Source organism: Trachinotus anak, unplaced genomic scaffold, assembly GCF_046630095.1.
Source record: "Trachinotus anak isolate AG129_WGS33_773 ecotype Australia unplaced genomic scaffold, CSIRO_AGI_Tana_v1 ptg000016l, whole genome shotgun sequence".
Taxonomy (NCBI): Eukaryota; Metazoa; Chordata; class Actinopteri; order Carangiformes; family Carangidae; genus Trachinotus; species Trachinotus anak.
In genome coordinates, this window is record NW_027273867.1 from 2,205,057 (window position 1) to 2,222,147 (window position 17,091).

General features: G+C 42.2%; 1 protein-coding gene across 5 annotated transcripts; it reads left to right on the top strand.

Moving 5' to 3' along the window:
* Positions 1–487: 487 nt before the first annotated feature.
* Positions 488–14,923, top strand: LOC139634297 (putative tyrosine carboxypeptidase MATCAP2). 5 transcript variants are annotated; one of them, XM_071500662.1, is made up of 7 exons: positions 488–798; positions 2,251–2,902; positions 5,062–5,205; positions 8,061–8,193; positions 8,425–8,730; positions 8,915–9,012; positions 12,368–14,923. In XM_071500662.1, the coding sequence occupies exons 2-7, from the start codon at positions 2,273–2,275 to the stop codon at positions 12,524–12,526; spliced, it is 1,470 nt and encodes a 489-aa protein (XP_071356763.1). In that variant the 5' UTR covers positions 488–798; positions 2,251–2,272; the 3' UTR covers positions 12,527–14,923. The 5 variants fall into 5 exon arrangements, with proteins under 5 accessions (XP_071356763.1, XP_071356760.1, XP_071356762.1 ...); XM_071500659.1 differs by having other exon boundaries at positions 489–798; positions 2,247–2,902; XM_071500661.1 differs by having other exon boundaries at positions 490–643; positions 2,247–2,902.
* The last annotated feature ends 2,168 nt before the right edge of the window (positions 14,924–17,091 follow it).

Here is a 17,091-nt window from a genome sequence, read left to right on the forward strand (position 1 = left end):
TTAGCCCACTTTTCCTATGACATTCATCAACCTGTGATACCCATTTCTTTGTTCTAAAACAATAATTCCCATTGTTTGATGCTACATTCAATTTTTACATACATTACATTCAAATAAATAAAGTGAGTGATTTGGATTAACACAAGTACTTTATACAAATGCCGGGAGGATAAAGCCACTGGCCAGATTTTTAGTTTAATGTTAAAATTATACTGAATTGTTTCTTTAATGTTTACGAGTGGGCGAGGAGCAACCATCTCACAGGAAACTACAATCGTGGCGTCTAACGTAGCAACACACGTCCGAGTTTGATTAATAATCACATTAAATTTAAAACACAGAAAATAGATAAGACTGAATTCTAAAGAATGCACGTACCTCCGGCCATTTCAGACCAAATACTGATATTTTGTCTAAACCTATTTTCAGAGAGACTTCATTTCCCAGCAATCTATAGTGTCCGCGTGTTGCGTAGCTACAACGAAACCATGGAAACAGCTCAGTAAATGCGGAGACAGCTCGCCCTTGCTGTCATTCTGGCAGGGATTCGGTGTAGGCGGGTTGGTCGATGTCAGCTCAGTTGATAGCCACTAAAATGTTTTAAACAGTTATTTCTACGTGTCGAAATACGCAGTCACGACAGGTAACTCGCTCTTATTGTTGAGTTTCTATTTGGACAACATTAGCCAGCTAATTTAGCTAGGTTAAGTAACGCTGGTATTGCTCGAACAGCTCTGTGGTATTTTAGTTTTAGCTAGATACCTCTACAGAGGATGCTGGAGTCAATAAAAGTAACAGGTAATGATGAATTTGTCCTTCTCTTATTTTCCTGTGACTGTAGTTTGGAGCTTGACATTAACAGATCAGGAACGTTAACAGCAATTACTACATGTAATATTGTAATCATAGTTTGTTTCAACTTCTGATGTAGCATCACTTATACCAAGTGGCAGCTTAGTTAAAGGGAGGTAAGTTAGAATATGAGCTCCAGCTAGCTATTAATCAATGTATAATTACTAGGGAGACATAAAGAAGTAATGAACCTAAACAAAACGTTTTAATATTTTAAGAAAACGGTATTTTATTCAATATTCTCCGTTTATATTGTCTTATATATAACCTAGTCTATCTCCATTGTATTTTGCAATGCTCACTGTATCCCATTTGTGTAATAAAGACTCACAGCTGTGTGAAAAGCTGATTTCTGTTTGGCTTTTCAGTGCTGAATCATGCTGATTACAGCTAACCATATGCTTTAAATTATTAATAGTGCTTTGATATTTAGATTAATGGTGATGGATGAGATGGAGATGTTTGAGCAGTGATTCATTTTATTTGCAGTTGAAGTAGCTCCAGGTTCAGGGCTGTATTTACTGTCATAAATAAAATGCCATATAAACTAACCGGCTTGGAAATGTCTTAAAATTAAGACATAAGTGTGAACTTTGTAAAACTTTCACACATCCATGTATTTACTAGATATGATTACTTATTTGCCTACAGTATGATGTGATAGTAGCCTGTCTCATCAGATAAAACTGAATGATGAGGTACCAAGCTGATGTATTAGGTAATAGTATTTGATTCGATTGCTAAGCACATAGCAAGCCAATGAAGCTCCAATTTGTGCTTTTCCCTCTCCCAGTCATTACTGTGCTGCTGAGGTCATTAGTTTGTGCTGTCTGTGGCTGCACGGCTTCCGACTCAGTGCTCCTGTCCGAACAGGGAGTATGCTCCTAGGATGATGATGCTCCAGGTTGTCTCACTAGAAATCGCACAGCCCCGCACTCTGACTCCTGTGCTGTACTGCCAGTCTCTGGAGACATGATGAGAATAATTTCCTCTGTGCGAGCAGGATACTGACTCATGAAACTGTTTGGTGCATAGCCACAGATTGCTGACATAACAGTCGTCCAGGACAAGTCAACTTAGATCTGTTTGAGTCAGATCACGTTATTGTGATTGTAGTAAGGACAAAAGTTGTTGTTTGTTTACTTCCAGAGATGTAAAAACACTGTTCATCACACTGATTGCAAGTAGTATAATATAGTAATAAACTATATTTATTACCTTGTATTTTTTTTTATAAACTTGGCACTCGGATAGATCTAATTTTATCCTGGCGTGATAAGAGGATTAGTCTATCTAGCTGTCTATAAAAGGTCTGCATGTGAAGGTGATTCTGAAGTAATCAGCAGTCACATTCACTATCCTCCCTTAATGGTGTCTCATATTACTTATTTCAGAAAGACTTCACTGGCCAGAAGTAGAAATGTCCAAAAAGTACATCTTAAACTCTGCTGACAAGGCAGTGAGCCCAAGCCAAGTATACCTGGAGAAGATTTCTTCCAGTGTCCTCAAGGACCTCTTCAGTGCTGGCTCCAGCAGCTACAACATACTGCTGCAGGCTGAGGAGGAAGAGTGGGAGACCCCAAAGCAGTCTCTGGGGCCAAAAACATCAGGGAAATGTGGTGCAACACTTGGTAAAAGAAACCAGCCAGGCATGGCTTTTAAAAAGGTGCATGCACAAGAAGGTGGCAGTAAGCCTGCACAGACAAGTTTTACAGACACAAACTCCAGTTTCCCTAAACCAGCACAGAACATCGCAGTGGTAGGCAGCACAATGGGCCTAACCCCGCGTGCAGTTCCACAGCTCAGGAAGATCGTCAATTCTCCTCACACGAAACTTCCCTCATTGCACAAAGCATCAATCAAACGTGAAGTGGAAAACGCCAAGAAGCTCTGCATCCTCACAGCCATAAAGCCGACTAATGTGGAGAAAGAGAAGGCCAAGTTTTTTAAGTCTGACTTCAACTACAATCCGCAGTTTGAGTACAGCAACCCTGTCTCTCCACATGTCTTGGCACGGCATAATACCGCCTCAGATCGCTTTCTGACACAGGTAAGGGAACAGTTAAGATCATTGGTTTGGTTCACTTGGCCAGGAGAGAGCAAGACCATCTGCAACAAATAACCTTAATTGGGGCTTTTTGGCAGTCCACCTTAGCAAGCAGCTGCGTATGTGATTTATTTGAGGTACGAAAAAGGTCCCAGTAACTACAGCAAGCAAGCTCATCAGAATACAAAGTTTCTGAATAAAACTTGCTGATTTCTAATAATTAACACTGACCTCCAGGAAAACAGACAGGTTTCACACCAAATAAATATAAATATTCTTTGTACACTGGATATTTATTGTAAAAGAAAAGTAGCAAAAAGGGAAAAGTGCAGGCAATGTGGCGATTTTCCTACAGTAAATGTCTGTGTGACAGGGTGGTAGCTCCCACTGAGGACAGTGACTGCATGTCCTCCATCCTCTGTCTTCTTCTCTGAGAATTTTTCCAGGCTTGAGGAAGTTTTCAGGCTACAATTAAAAACTGAAAATAGTGAATATTTTATAGCCTGATTCCAGTATTTATAGATATACTTCAGTTTGATTACTTTTAAAACAATAAAATAAAAAATAACATTGAATGACTCATTGCCACCAGATGTTATGTATTAAGCTGCACCTATCCATATATATATGTAAATATAGAGGCTAGAGCAGGAAAACAGCCTTGTGGTGTTCTGTTGTTCATGTGACACGAGTGCTCAGATAGTTGAACAAGTGAAAAGTGAGTGAGCTGAACAGGAAATACAGTAAAATGATCCTGCGGAGCACACTCGTGTTTTTTTGTCCCTGATGTCTGCCCTAGTTTATCACGTTTTCTTTGTGCTGAACTGTGGAAGTGGACGGCCACTTGAATCACGTTTGTTTTGAATTACAGTTTGATATTTGTGGCATTTTTCAGGGAAAACAGACACTGATACTCAATAGAGTAATAATTTGTAGAAATGTGGAGCAGCTCCTCTAACATTTATTCATATTCAGTATGAATTCATTTGATGTAAGGCAAAACTGAGTTATACAGAAGCACAACTTCCAAAACTTAAACATGAGAAACAAATGAAAATCTGGCATGAGGGCAGGTTACAGGGAAGAATTCTTCTCTACACAGTGGAGATGATGATTCAGAAATTAGGAGTAAAACAGCAAGAACCAGTGCAAAGCAAGGCATTATTTTATTTATTTATTTATTTTACCACTGCCAGCAGAAGACATTGTTCCGTGAAGTGCAGACTGACAAGATAGGCATAGTTTGTGGGTAATCACTTATCAGTTATGACAATAACTTGTACAAGCAGTTGGATGATCAGACAGGTTATAAACAAACCAACGCCTGACTGTGATTTTTAAAGCCACTTTATTTGGAATAATAATCTCTCAATATATAAAGAGCAGCAGTAATCAAGGTGGATGGATATGAAGCTGGAGAAAGGAGTCAGCCAGTTATTAGGTCAGTTTATTGTAATTATGAGCAGAGCTGGGCCGAAACATGGGCTGATATCATTCTGCAGATATACTGGTATTGGTTAATGTTTTGGTTGTTTTTTTGGAGAAAGTGCAGAACGAAACAGTGTCTCCATTCAGGCTTGGGTCGATGATCAATACTATTAAATAATGTGATATTCCCCTCCCTAAGTGATATTTGAATGAATATCAAACAGCAGTTCAAATGAAACTTTGAACTGCTGTTGAGTGGCAGTATCACTCATACCTGAAACATAAAATACAATAATATAGTTATATTATAAAAATCTGATGTAATATCAGAATATCTGGGCAGGACAGTACTGCACTGATAATACAGACCAACAACACAGACATCAGTGTGACAATGAAAAGAGACATTGTTTTTTTCCTTTTTAATGAACATAAAAGAAAAGCACTGGACCAGGGCCAGCTGTAGAACCTTGGGGGACCACATAGGATGATGAGGATTTACCAGTTAGTACCAACTTCTTTACAGTCAATGGTTAAACCATAAAAATAGTTTCATTGTTTGCTTTTGTTTTCTCTTCAAAATATATAGTTTGACTAACTTTTGGTTTGTTCTGATTGTTGGTCTTTTACTTCTTTTTAGTGATGTGTTTTTCAGTCATCTTCACTATCTACACATCAAAGACAGTTGTCAGTCACAGGCAGCTTTTCCATGGTGAGCTCCTCATCTCTTACAGGCAGTGCACATCATGGGGCTCGCCCTGCAGCGATATGGCAGCTACGAGGAGTTTGAGCAGATCACTGGAGGGAACCTCCTCACCAAGAGTCGCATCTGGCACAATGTCAAGAAATACATGGAAAAGGAAGGCTGCATGGGGGAGGTGAGAGGTCACATGACTCTGACTTATTTTGACCATGAAGGCGATATGTGCTGTCAAGACAACACAGTCTGACAGTTCCTGCTGCACACACAGTAAACACACAGTCATTAGGAGGCTATAATATGGATTGGAGCCTGTGTCCTGATGGATTTGTACGTCATCATTACAGAGCAGCAAACAGGAGGGCATCAAGGTCGCTGCTTTTCTGAGGTCATCAAAACCAGTTTGCTTCTGTGGTTTATGTAGCCATCAGCCATGTTACATCACCCAGTTAATAATGTTCCACTGAACACGTCAGACCACATACTGGCACCATTCTTGGAAAATTCCTAATGGGTTTAAACATAGTAAACAGCAGAAAGAAAATACAGTTGATGCCAAAGAGCTCGATTTTGGTTTCATCCGACCACAGCACTTTCTCCCAAGAGTTCTCTGAATCATTCAGGTGATCATTGGCAAACTTCAGATGGGCCTGTACATGTGCCTTCTTGAGCAGGGGGACCTTGCAGGCACTGCAGGATTTTAATCAATTGCGGCGTAGTGTGTTACCAATGGTTTTCTTGGTGACTGTGGTCCCAGCTGCCTTGAGATCATTAGCAAGCTCCTCCCGTGTAGTCCTTGGCTGATTTCTCACCTTCCTCATGATCAGTGATACGCCACGAGGTGAGATCTTGTGTGGAGCCCCAGAACGAGGTCGATTGATGGTCATTTTGTGTTTCTTCCATTTTCGAATAATTGCACCAACAGTTGTCTCTTTCTCACCCAGCTTCTTGCCTATGGTCTTGTAGCCCAATCCAGCCTTGTGCAGGTCTACAATCTTGTCCCTGATGTCCTTAGACAGCTCTTTGGTCTTGCCCATGGTGGAGAGGTTGGAGTCTGATTGATTGCATGGTCAGGTGTCTTTTATACAGATGACTGATTGACACAGGTGTCTTTGCTGCAGGTAACAAGTTTTTTTCAGTGTGTCTAAGGAGTAGGAGCATTTAACCAGTCTGTGGGAGCCAGAATTGTTAATGGTTGGCAGGGGATCAAATATGTATTTCACTCAATGAAATGCTAATCAATTTATATCTTTTATATAATGTGGTTTTCTGAATTTTCTTTTTGATATTCTGTCTCTCGTTGTAAAAAGGAACCTACTTTTAAAATTATAGACTGTTCGCTTCTATGTCAGTGGGCAAACTTACAGAATGAGTGAGGGATCAAATAATTATTTCCTCCACTGTATATATGAAGAGCATCAACCAGGTAAAATGAAGTGATGCCGTGTTGAAAAGCAGGCAGAACAGGAAACAGTGTGGGCTATGAGGTTACAGGGAACAACATCCCACAAGTGGAAAAGAATACATGTTATAAAAATACTTCACTGTGTCCTCTATTTGCTGCCATTCATGTTGTATCCCTCCTGCTCTGCTGTTTATTTGTTGTGCAGTTATATCAACACCAGTATGAACAATCAATTATTTCCTGAACAAGAGGTCAATCTCAAATTGGCTGAACAGTGGAGAGCATCACTGTTTGAGTCAGACTAAACTCCACAGGGTTCCTTCAGTCCATCAGACATCAACACCTGCACCATGCGATACAAGCTAATGCAACCAAAACAACAGTCATGCAATAAATCAACCTTTTGCTAATCTTACAGTGCTCAGTTTTGTTCTCACTCTGTCAAACGTGCTGATTTACAGAGCCCACCAAGATGATTTTGATGGGCCAGTTCAGAAAAACTGAACCCAAATGAAATGCTATAGCACATGATTCACTTTAGTAGCTTAATGAACAGGTGCAAACGACCAATGTTTCGACACGTACTGTGTCTTCTTCACCGTCCAATAACAATGAAAATGATTTGAATTTTTTTAAAATAGCCTCCTCCAGTTAGAGAACAGACTTTCATTGGTTCACAGGGGTGGGGGGGTACTTAGTCAGTGGGCCAATGTTATGACAGCACTCATTGAAGAAAGGTACTATTGTGTGACACAACAGATTCAACAGTGTCATGACAAAATCATCAGAGGAACAAAGCAATTTACACAATTACTGGCTTGTGTAAATAAACATGATCTTACAATATATAATCAGTGCTTTGCGCCTTAAACACAATTAGGTGTCAGTCTAAGAGACATCATATGCTGATAAAAACAAGAGGAGGTCTAAACCTCGTATGTGGGTGGGTGCGTCAAAATCACCAAACACATAAATGAAAATCGAAGACTGTGCTGTGATTGCAGCTGTATTCACATATAAAATGATCACTCAGAAAGATAGTCAGGAGAGACAGAGTATTTTTCTTTCTTTAAGTTTTTTTTGAGGCTTTTGCCTTTATTACAGTCATAGTGAGAGAGAGACACAGAGAGAGAGAGAGAGAGATGGGAAAGTTGGAAAGAGAGAGAGAGGACATCACGCAGCAGAGGGCCACAGACCAGACTCAAACTCTGGCCGCTGGGGCAAAGCCTCAGCCTAAGTGGCATGTGCTCTACCAGGTGAGCCGCCGGGGCAGTTCCCAAGCAGCCGGGAAACCTGAGCGGCTCGGTAGACTGCAGCTTGGCACTCTGCTGAGCAGTGGTGGAAATACCATCACTCAGAAACAATAACAACAGTACAAGTGCACTAACAAGTCACTGTTTAACTGTGTATAACCCATCAGTTACAATTGTAGTCTCATAGTGCAACACTAAGCATTTGTGTACATGGGTCATGTTTTTCCATATGAGTTTTACAGTAACAAAAGCTGCTGTATCTGTTACCGTTGGACACTTTGTCAAGCTCATATACAGTACACCGGGCCAACATGTCTGGGTAACTAATTAAACTAGATTTCTAATGTAGTGGTCCTATGGCTGCTGTGTTGACAGATAGTAGTCCAGGTGACAGGTGACCTCCTGTCCAGAGCCTCCATGACGGTCGTGAACAGCAGACCCACACTTACCATCAACATCTCCACTGCACGAGAGCACTGGCTGGAGGGCATGCTGAGGCATGAAATAGGTGGGTACAGTGGTTGTCATGTACAGTGGGACCCCCCTGTAAGGGTTGGTAAGGCTTCTTAGTGGGGGGGTCTGGTAGGTCACCAGCTCAATAGGAAATCATTCATATTTGACTGTGATGCATCTCTGATCACAGGTCTGATTAGCTGTCAACAAGTGTTTACTAAGACTATTATTGATATTTTGATAAACTTGATATTGCTACTAATGAAGTTTTGTACCGTTTCACCAGGCACACATTATTTCCGAGGTATAAACAACTGCCACCAGCCGTGGAGCAGCAGTGTAGGCAGGAAGAAACACAACCTGAAGCCCCTGAACCCCACAGAGGAGGGTCTGGCCAGCATCCACAGCGTCCTTTTCAGGAAGGACCCCACTCTGTGGCGCGCTGCCCTCCTCTACTACACCGTCTACCAGGCCAGCCACATGTCCTTCTCTCAGCTCTTCCACAACCTGGGACGCTTTGTCCAGGACCCCAACACCCGGTGGGACTACTGTGTCAGAGCCAAGAGAGGCCAGACCAACACAGCACAGCCAGGTCACTATGTCACTAGACAGGATTTAAGAGAGTTTATATGCAGTATATATGTATATCCATCCAATGTTGGGTGTGAATCACATGTGATATGTTCAAATAACCTTAAAAATGTTGATATTAGCTTTTTACAAATCATACTTGTCTAACTTTTATTGGTCCTCCTCTCTGACCACTCACATTGCAGGATGTTTCAGCAAAGACCAGGTCTACCTGGATGGCATCCTGAAGATTCTGAGATACAGAGACAAGATCAACTTCCCACTGCTGATGGCTCTAGGAAAGGTGAGACACTTCAACTATCTCTGTCTGAAGTGGTATTAGTCATTTCCCTGGCTCACCAAGCAGCCTGGATTATCTACAGGTGAGAGAGTCTTCCTTATCAGACAGATTGGTGTCATTCACAACCCGAATCAAGCAGACTGATCAGACTGGCACCAGATAGATGCCCTTCTTTCCACTACTTCCATAGTTGCTAAATGTCCCCCCTTCAGATTTGTGGACTGAGTCCTTGCAGACTTCTGTGATACATTCTACGGTGTGTCCTGGAAGTCTATGAAAAGTCTACCTGTCTGCAAGTGTTGTCCAGACTCCCTCCCTCCCTCATGGGGTAGCCTACAGAGGTGTGGACTTCAGAGGACTGAGGACTGGTGGGCTAAGCTGGTGCTGCCTGCCCTAATGAGACATGTGTTTCACTGGCTTCATTGCAAGTTCCCGTACCTAGCCCCAGTGAGACCAAAACTGATGTTGAATTTGTTACAGATCCAGATTATCCAGATTCAGGTTGCAGTGCCAGCAGGCTAAGCAAAGTGGCCCAGAAGTTCTTCTGTTCCGTGCCACATCCTCTGCCCTGGTGATCTCAAGTGGTCCCAGGCCAGATGGAATGATGGGAATATGTAAAGTAATACCTTTGTTGCATTCAGGGTCTGTGGCCTTGCAGTCCGTCCAGTTGGACATGCATGGAATACCTCCACAGGGAGGTGTCCAGGTGGCATCCTAATCAAATGCTTGAACTACTTCAACTCCTTTCAGTGTGAAGGAACAGAGGTTCTGTTAGAAGCCCCTTGTAGATTTCCACATGTCCTCACTGTGACCCTAAAGTGGAGCCCAGACAACCTGCAAAGGAAACTCATTCCAGCTACTTGTATCCACGACGTCAGTCTTTCTGTCAGGACCCACAGCTCATGACCATAGGTCCAGGTCAGAGTATAGATAGACTGGTTGGAGATTAAATTCAGTTCCCTCTTCACTGTGACGATCCTCAAACAGTATCTCCAGAACTGCTGACGCCACACTGCTTGTTCTGTTGATCTCACCCTCACTCCTGAGCAGCCCCTCAAATTTTTCCTGAAATAAAATTTATGAATCAGAATCAGAATCAGAATCAGGTTTATTGCCAAGTATGTTTTCACGTACAAGGAATTTTTTCTGGTGATTGGTGCAGAGCGCACCAAAACACACAAAAAAGGGGGGGGGGGGACAAGTGGAGAGGAGAGGAGAAAAAAATAACAGAACCCAAACTATACTCCTGGGGGGGGGGTGGGGGGGTACAGTGTGGGATTCGGGGAAAAAAAAAAACATAAAAAAAAAATAAGCATATATAAACAAACACATCTTACAACACAGTGACTCAAGACAATTTGCTCCAGGGGAGGGGGGAAAGGGGGGAGGAGGTGATTCCAGTGCAGACAGGCAGCCAGCCGCAGCACTGGATGGGAGGAAGCGGCGAAGGCGTGGGATGGGGTTGGGGGTTGGGGTGAGTTGCATATGTACATGTTAGGAGTGTCCGTGAATGTGTGTGTGTGCATAGGCGTGTGAGTCGCTTCGTCTAGTTCACAATCAGTGCCTCAGTTCGCAGGGTGTCATCGCGATAACACAGCAAGTTGCCATGGAGACATCCTTGATCGGGTCCCGGACGGAGTCAACAATCTACAGGTGTCCTTGGAGGAAGGGGGGGGGGGGGTAGAAGCGTCTCACTGCAGCGATCTCGTGGGGGATCGCGGGGGCCGGAACGCAGATTAGATTATGATTGTTTGGGATAGGGCGAGCAGTCGTATTTCAATAGACACGCTTACTCTGTTTGTCCATTCTGGTCATCTCCATCCATTCTCCTTTCCAAAGCTGCAAGCTTCTCCAAGATGTGACCCATGTTGCGATTTATGACCACAGTCTGAGCGTTAACAGCTCTGTCTATTACCACAGACAGAGTGTTGACAGCTCCTTCCAAGGTGGTTCCCAAGTTGCGGTTCACAGTCTGAGTGCTTACAGCTTTACTCACTCCATCAACTATCTCGGGCAGCGTGGGGATTTGGACTGCTGTCACCGTCTTCCGAATTTTCCGATACACCAGAGCAATGCCTAATCCAATCAGCAGAAAGCCTGATATCACAGTTCCGAATATATAGAGATCTTCGATGTCCTCAACGGAAAGAATCGCCAGGCACACGACCCTCCACTGCTCCCAGGAGTCCCTCATGTAGCCAGCGGCGTACGTTCCGCCAGGGCAGACAGGTTCCCCCGAACCCGGGCCTCTCGTCGAGAAGATCCTGTCAATTGAGTTGAGAGACCAGTTGACCAATTCCATGATTTTAGATTTAGAGAGCAGTGCGGAGAGAGGCTTCCAAGGTTTAGACAAGACAGGACGAGAATTTACCACCATCATTGCACACAACAGCTTCAAAGTGGCAAATGCTTGTAGCACACTTGCTCCCATGATACTCTCCACTGACAGGTCATGTTCAGTGACTGAAATTAGCTGGGGTAATGCAGAGCAGACAGCTAGCAGCTAGACACCGAATGGCTAGCCAACTGTGACTGCACCCACCCCACCTGTCACTCAAAACAGCCCTGGTGATCTCACTGTTGGAGCCAGACTCAAGTGGTCGTTAGAGGAACTGCAGGTTTTGACACTTATGTGTTCGCTTCAGTTTTCAGCCCCGTAGGTTGCCGCTTGTTACCAACCAGTGGCTGGTAGTTGTACGGCTTTCTTTTGAATGCCCTTGCCTCCAACATACAGCTTTGATGATATTTGTTGTGTGTCAGAGCAGCATATCAGGCCTCAGTGTTGTGCTGACCATACCCTGTAGGAAGTTGAACACAGTATTAGTCTGCTGTCAGTTACGCTTCTTTTAAAAGCTACTTTCCTTGGTTTTTGGGCACTCTCTCTGCTGCCCTGTTTTTGGATTGTTCCATGTGTGTTGTCATGTTAATGGCATTTCCTCTCTGTCAGTGCTTGAACAACACCACTGTAGCACAAAGTAACACCAGAATGCTATTGATTACTAGTGGGGGATAGGGATGATTAAAGTTCAGACACACAGTCCAGTAAAATGACTGAAGAGCAGGGCTGGATGAAGCTTACATAACCTCTGTGAGGAGGAAACAGACCATGTTCTTCCGCTTCAGAGGAGCTGATGATGAAACAACGTTCCAGCTGCAGATGTTGAACATGACTGAACTGAAGAACTGATGTGTTTGTTATGACACCAACCCAGTTTTACAACAGCAGTGGTTTGAAGGCACAAAAGACACAAAAATGTTCTAATTGTTCATCATACATACAGTAGTTTTATCATTTCACTTTTGTGCTGCAGTGCAAAAGGTTGCTAAATTTGTTGCTGTCATTTTTCTGTGGGCTCAGGTGTCATTCGAAGATGTGGACCGCCTGAAAGCTGTAGCTCAGATGGAGAACATCCGCATCCCACACTTCATGCAGGACCAGGGAAGGTACACTGAGCAGCTGACAAAGATCATGGTGGTCAACCAGCTGACTGACGACGAGCTCAAGACCATCATCTGAGCCTGCTGCACACACAATCCTGATCAGGCCTGAATAAACGCTCACACTGCTGCCAGCCGTGACCTTTATGCCTCAACGCCACCACCAACAGTGTGCATGGCAGCAGTGTGTGTGACTTGTGTTAGCGCTCTGCATTGCATGTAGTGCAGACTTGTGTTTGATTTCTCCTCTGATACAGTAATTCAACCTGAGAATCATTTCTGTGTGTTTTGTTTGGTGCTGGATGAAGTTTGACAACAGTTTCTGTACCAGTGCCAGTACAATAATTATATTACTTTTTACTCCTCCTTACCTTTACCAACATTTAATAAGCATTTGGTGCCAACTTTTTTATGTGACAGTTTCTGATACTCAGCTTGCTTTGGGAAGATTTTTTCTCTCATAGCATCTCAATAGCTTCACGAGCATGGTTTTAAAAATAAAGTTAAGATCCCATGAAGACCTAAATTAGAGCCTGACTGAGATTTTTGGGGATTTTTAGGCCACATCAACACTATTACAATTTAGTTTTAAAACGCATCTCTTTTGTTACATTTACTCCTTCATCCACACTAATCTGGAGTTTTCAGCCCCTAAAACAAAGACTTTCAGAAACACAAACTCCTGGGTTGTGTGATTTGGTCTAAATCACCCTCAGCTACCAGTGGTGAAGCAACATGGATAATGAATTACAAGTGTTACTGACCTTGTTGTCTTTGCTAAAAGCAGTTGTTCAGTTAAATTCTGTATTTTAACTAACTACAACTGTCTTTGCTGTTCCTCGTTCAGAGTATTTTCTAATCAACTGCAGAGTAGGTCATCTGCTGGAGATTGTTTCTGTTTGGCGTTTTAAAATGAAAATGAAGTAGTGTGGACATGGTTTGTAAGACATTGTCAGAAGTCAAAAGTGTTTGTAGTTGTTTCAAACAGCCACACTGGAAGGCAGAGTGAAGAGTGAAGTGAAGTTGTACATATTCGCTCAAAGTAAAACTGACACAAATACTTAAGTAAAAAGTGAAAGAAGAGGGAAAGTTCAGGTCTTAATCTCTTGTCTGAAGCAGGTCCGGAACAGTATGGAGCCCACATTAGGCCTATATTGATATTTGATGACTGCATGGAAACCAACATTTGTTTTTTAACATAAACACATCACATGAACAAATGTTAGGATCCTGCAGGTGTGACTTGGAAGAGCTTTGTGGTGGACAAACTGTGTGATGTGAAGACTGTTTCTAATTTACTTCAAACACATTTGAGATTTCTGTACTTTTCTTGTTTTAAGGACGGTCTCTCTTTATATATAAAATTCAAACCATCTCTCAAATGTGCTAAAAAGCACAACAGGCCGTGTGTTGTTCTAGTTTGACCCACTGTGTGCCCTGTCGCTTCACTAGTAAACTGTTGTTTTGCTAACACAAAATGGAGAAAGCTAGCAAGTGGTGCTAACACCGTCAATCATGACAAAACTATGTGAGAAGTAATGTGAGGAAGCATTTTGGAATAACAACAATATTATTTTCACAAGGTATTTTAGGATTTCAAAAGTGGGCTGCATTTGAATCAATACAAGCAAAATAAATCACGTGCCAGGTTAAAAGTGTTTAAACTTAATGTTTGAAAAGGTCACAACTGCAACACCAGTATATCTGTGATGAGCTAAACGCCAGCGTTTGAGTCAGGCCTTCACCTGAATGCTGCTCCCAAAGCTTTTTCAGCCTGACAACCAGGAAACTCTCAGAAACACCTGAATGCTTTAGTTTTTGTGGACTCTTGTGCATGAGTATATTATATTTAGACATATGGAACATCCATTAGTTTTAGCAAAACCTTATTAACCTAATACTAAAATACAGATTCTTTAGTCTGTCAGTGCACCTATGATCTAAGTGTACTTACCTACAGCATTGTTTAAATGTGTCTCTATAATGAAGACTTTGTTTCCTCCAGATCCACTGAGGGTTTACCATTGTTTAAGTGCATGAAAGGGATTAAAACAGAGAGTGGTTGTGCGAGAGGAAGAGGGTGAAAGCACGATGGTGCTCAGAGTGCTGCCTCTCACCTGACAGATGGAGCGATGAACAGATGTGTGGGAGCTAATTTTAGCTGAACCTGAATGTTCCTTGGGTGTGAAAGTCACAGGTAATGCTGTTTATGACATTTTGAAGGTGTGTTCCTCATCATCCTACGTAAAGCCCCAGTGGTCTCAGTGCACTGACTTGAAGCCCTGTTAGACAATTTGCACTTTCTTACTTTGGATCTACCTTTTCAGCTGCACTGATGTGTGCAGTTACTGTGCTGGTGTCCTTCATACAGACTCGTATATCTGTGTGTTATAAACCAAACCAAATGCCTTGTGGTTTTACTGTTGTACTTGATCAGTTTTGTCTTCAAATAAAATGGACTCCCTGCACAAGAGAAGCTGTGTGCGTGTGTCTCCCAAATTAGTTGTGTGTGTGTGCGTCAGGGAACTATCAGTACCACACTGTTCGCTACTTGGAAGCTATATTGATTCCATGTTTTATTTATTATTATTTTCCAAACTCTTTTCCTCTCCCATCCAAATCAAAAACAGAAGCAGGAGTCAACTTCTTAAAAAATGTTACAAAAGCATAAACTTCATATGGACATCAATGAATATGTTTACATGTGTAATGCAACGAACGATGCAATGATCTGCATGTTGCTACTTAGCTTGAGTTGATGATGCTCCTGTGAGCATGGCAGAGAATGTTCAGAAACCTGGATCAGATGTTTACATTCCACAGCAGTAAAAGTACTGATACTGTAGAGATGTATTATCACCAAATATCTTGTTTTGTAGTTAAATGTCCCTTGTGACTGATAAATTGTTTTATGTTATATTATTAGATTGTTACCCATCAATGCTTCAGCACTATGGCCCCATGCAAAGAAGCCCATCGAAGATTTTCAGATGTGCCCTAAATGCCTCACATACATGTGATTCCAATGTTTTTCACGATTTGGCTCTAAAGCCATGACAAATGTGAGGGAAACGCAGGATGAAGGCAAATAAGTCATTTATTGAAAATAAACAGTTAAAGAACTAAGGAAACCATTTGATGTGGCCATCTGTTGAATCACTGGTGCAGGTGCTTGTGTGCATGAATGTAACTACAAATGTGCTGGAGCCGAGCTGGAGTCCTGGCCAGGCACTGGGCCCAGGTGCTTCCAACAAAGGTGGTCAAAAAAGACTCCACCCTCCAGGTACAGGCTGCTTAACAGAAATGAAAAGAACCTGAGGACAGGTCAGGTTAACAACTTTACCTAATTTTAGGTAGTTTAGTCCACTGGTACCCAACTTAAGGGTCAGTTCTGCTACACAAATCTATTTAGGACTTTTCTCTAATCTTTTTGTGAATTATTGGATACTTTTATCTCTCAGTCATTTAAAGGTCCCATATTTCACACTTCTTCAGTGTTTTATCTGAAGTGTTGATCTCCATCAGAAGATATATTTGTGGTTTTAAGAACCAAAAACCATCTCAGTGTAGTTTTACATCTCCTCTCTCAGGCTTCTCTCTGGAGCTCTAGTAACAACAGGTCAGTCAGCCAATCAGAAGAGAGGATCTGAGTCTCTCTTCGGTGATCTAATAAAAATATAGCAGATTTCAGGAAACACTCAGAGAAACTAAATCCTGCGAGGTTGGATGGTGGGTAGAGGTGGGTGGGGCTTGTTGCGTGGCTGAGAGCAGTGATCTTTTAAGGAAAGACCACCATCAAAGACAGGAGGAACAGCTGGAGACTGAGAGTCTTTAAGGATCCTCCTCCCCCAGCTGAGCAAACTCTTCCTCTTCAACACCCGAACTTGCCTAGAGCCTGCATCACTTGGAGCACAGTTTGAGCTGATTCCACCCTACACTGATGATTGTGCTTTAGAGATGAAGAAAAGAAAAGAAATAAATTAACCAAAGACTGGTTGTTGTGGTGGTTGTGTATCTGGTCACTCCACAGAATTTTTCTGTTTTGTTTTTTTTTTGATCTAACTTTCACCTTACAATCTTAACAGGACCTTTAAATAAAACCATGTGAGAAGTTTAGATGGGAAATGTCTCTGAAACAGATCATACACATCTGAATATTAACAATTATAACATTCACAACGTGGGTAAAATGGAAGTACTGTAAAACATAAAAAGAATAGTCGTGTGCATGTAAAAGTGTTATCACCAGAGTTAGAAAGGATACAATGGACAACTCACCCCAACCAGAAGTGTCCAGCAACAAGACCGTAAACAAAGACAGGGGAAACGTTGAAGTCTGTGTGCTAAGCTAATGAGAAGTTCACACCGGCCAACATCAGAAATCCTTTTTGGACCCCCTTCAGTTTTCCTGCTGCACCAACAGGGCACTTCTGGTGCAGCAGTTTGTATCTGTACTCTGCACATTGACAACTAGCATCACCACCTTGCAGTTGTATCGCTCCACCACTCCAACTAGTTTCAGATTACATCCCTGTTGGATCCAGAGTCATATAAAATAATAACCATTTGTGTGAAATTGCTGTGGGAAGTCTTGAGTAATGGCTAAAGAGTGTTATGTGAGGTCACACTTACCTTGACCTTTGA

Coding starts and splice junctions, on each gene's coding strand:
- LOC139634297 (XM_071500659.1), top strand. CDS start 774: ATGCTGGAGTCAATAAAAGTAACAG. Junction 5,206..8,060: donor AGGAAGGCTGCATGGGGGAG/GTGAGAGGTCAC, acceptor CTGTGTTGACAG/ATAGTAGTCCAGGTGACAGG. Junction 9,013..12,367: donor TGCTGATGGCTCTAGGAAAG/GTGAGACACTTC, acceptor CTGTGGGCTCAG/GTGTCATTCGAAGATGTGGA.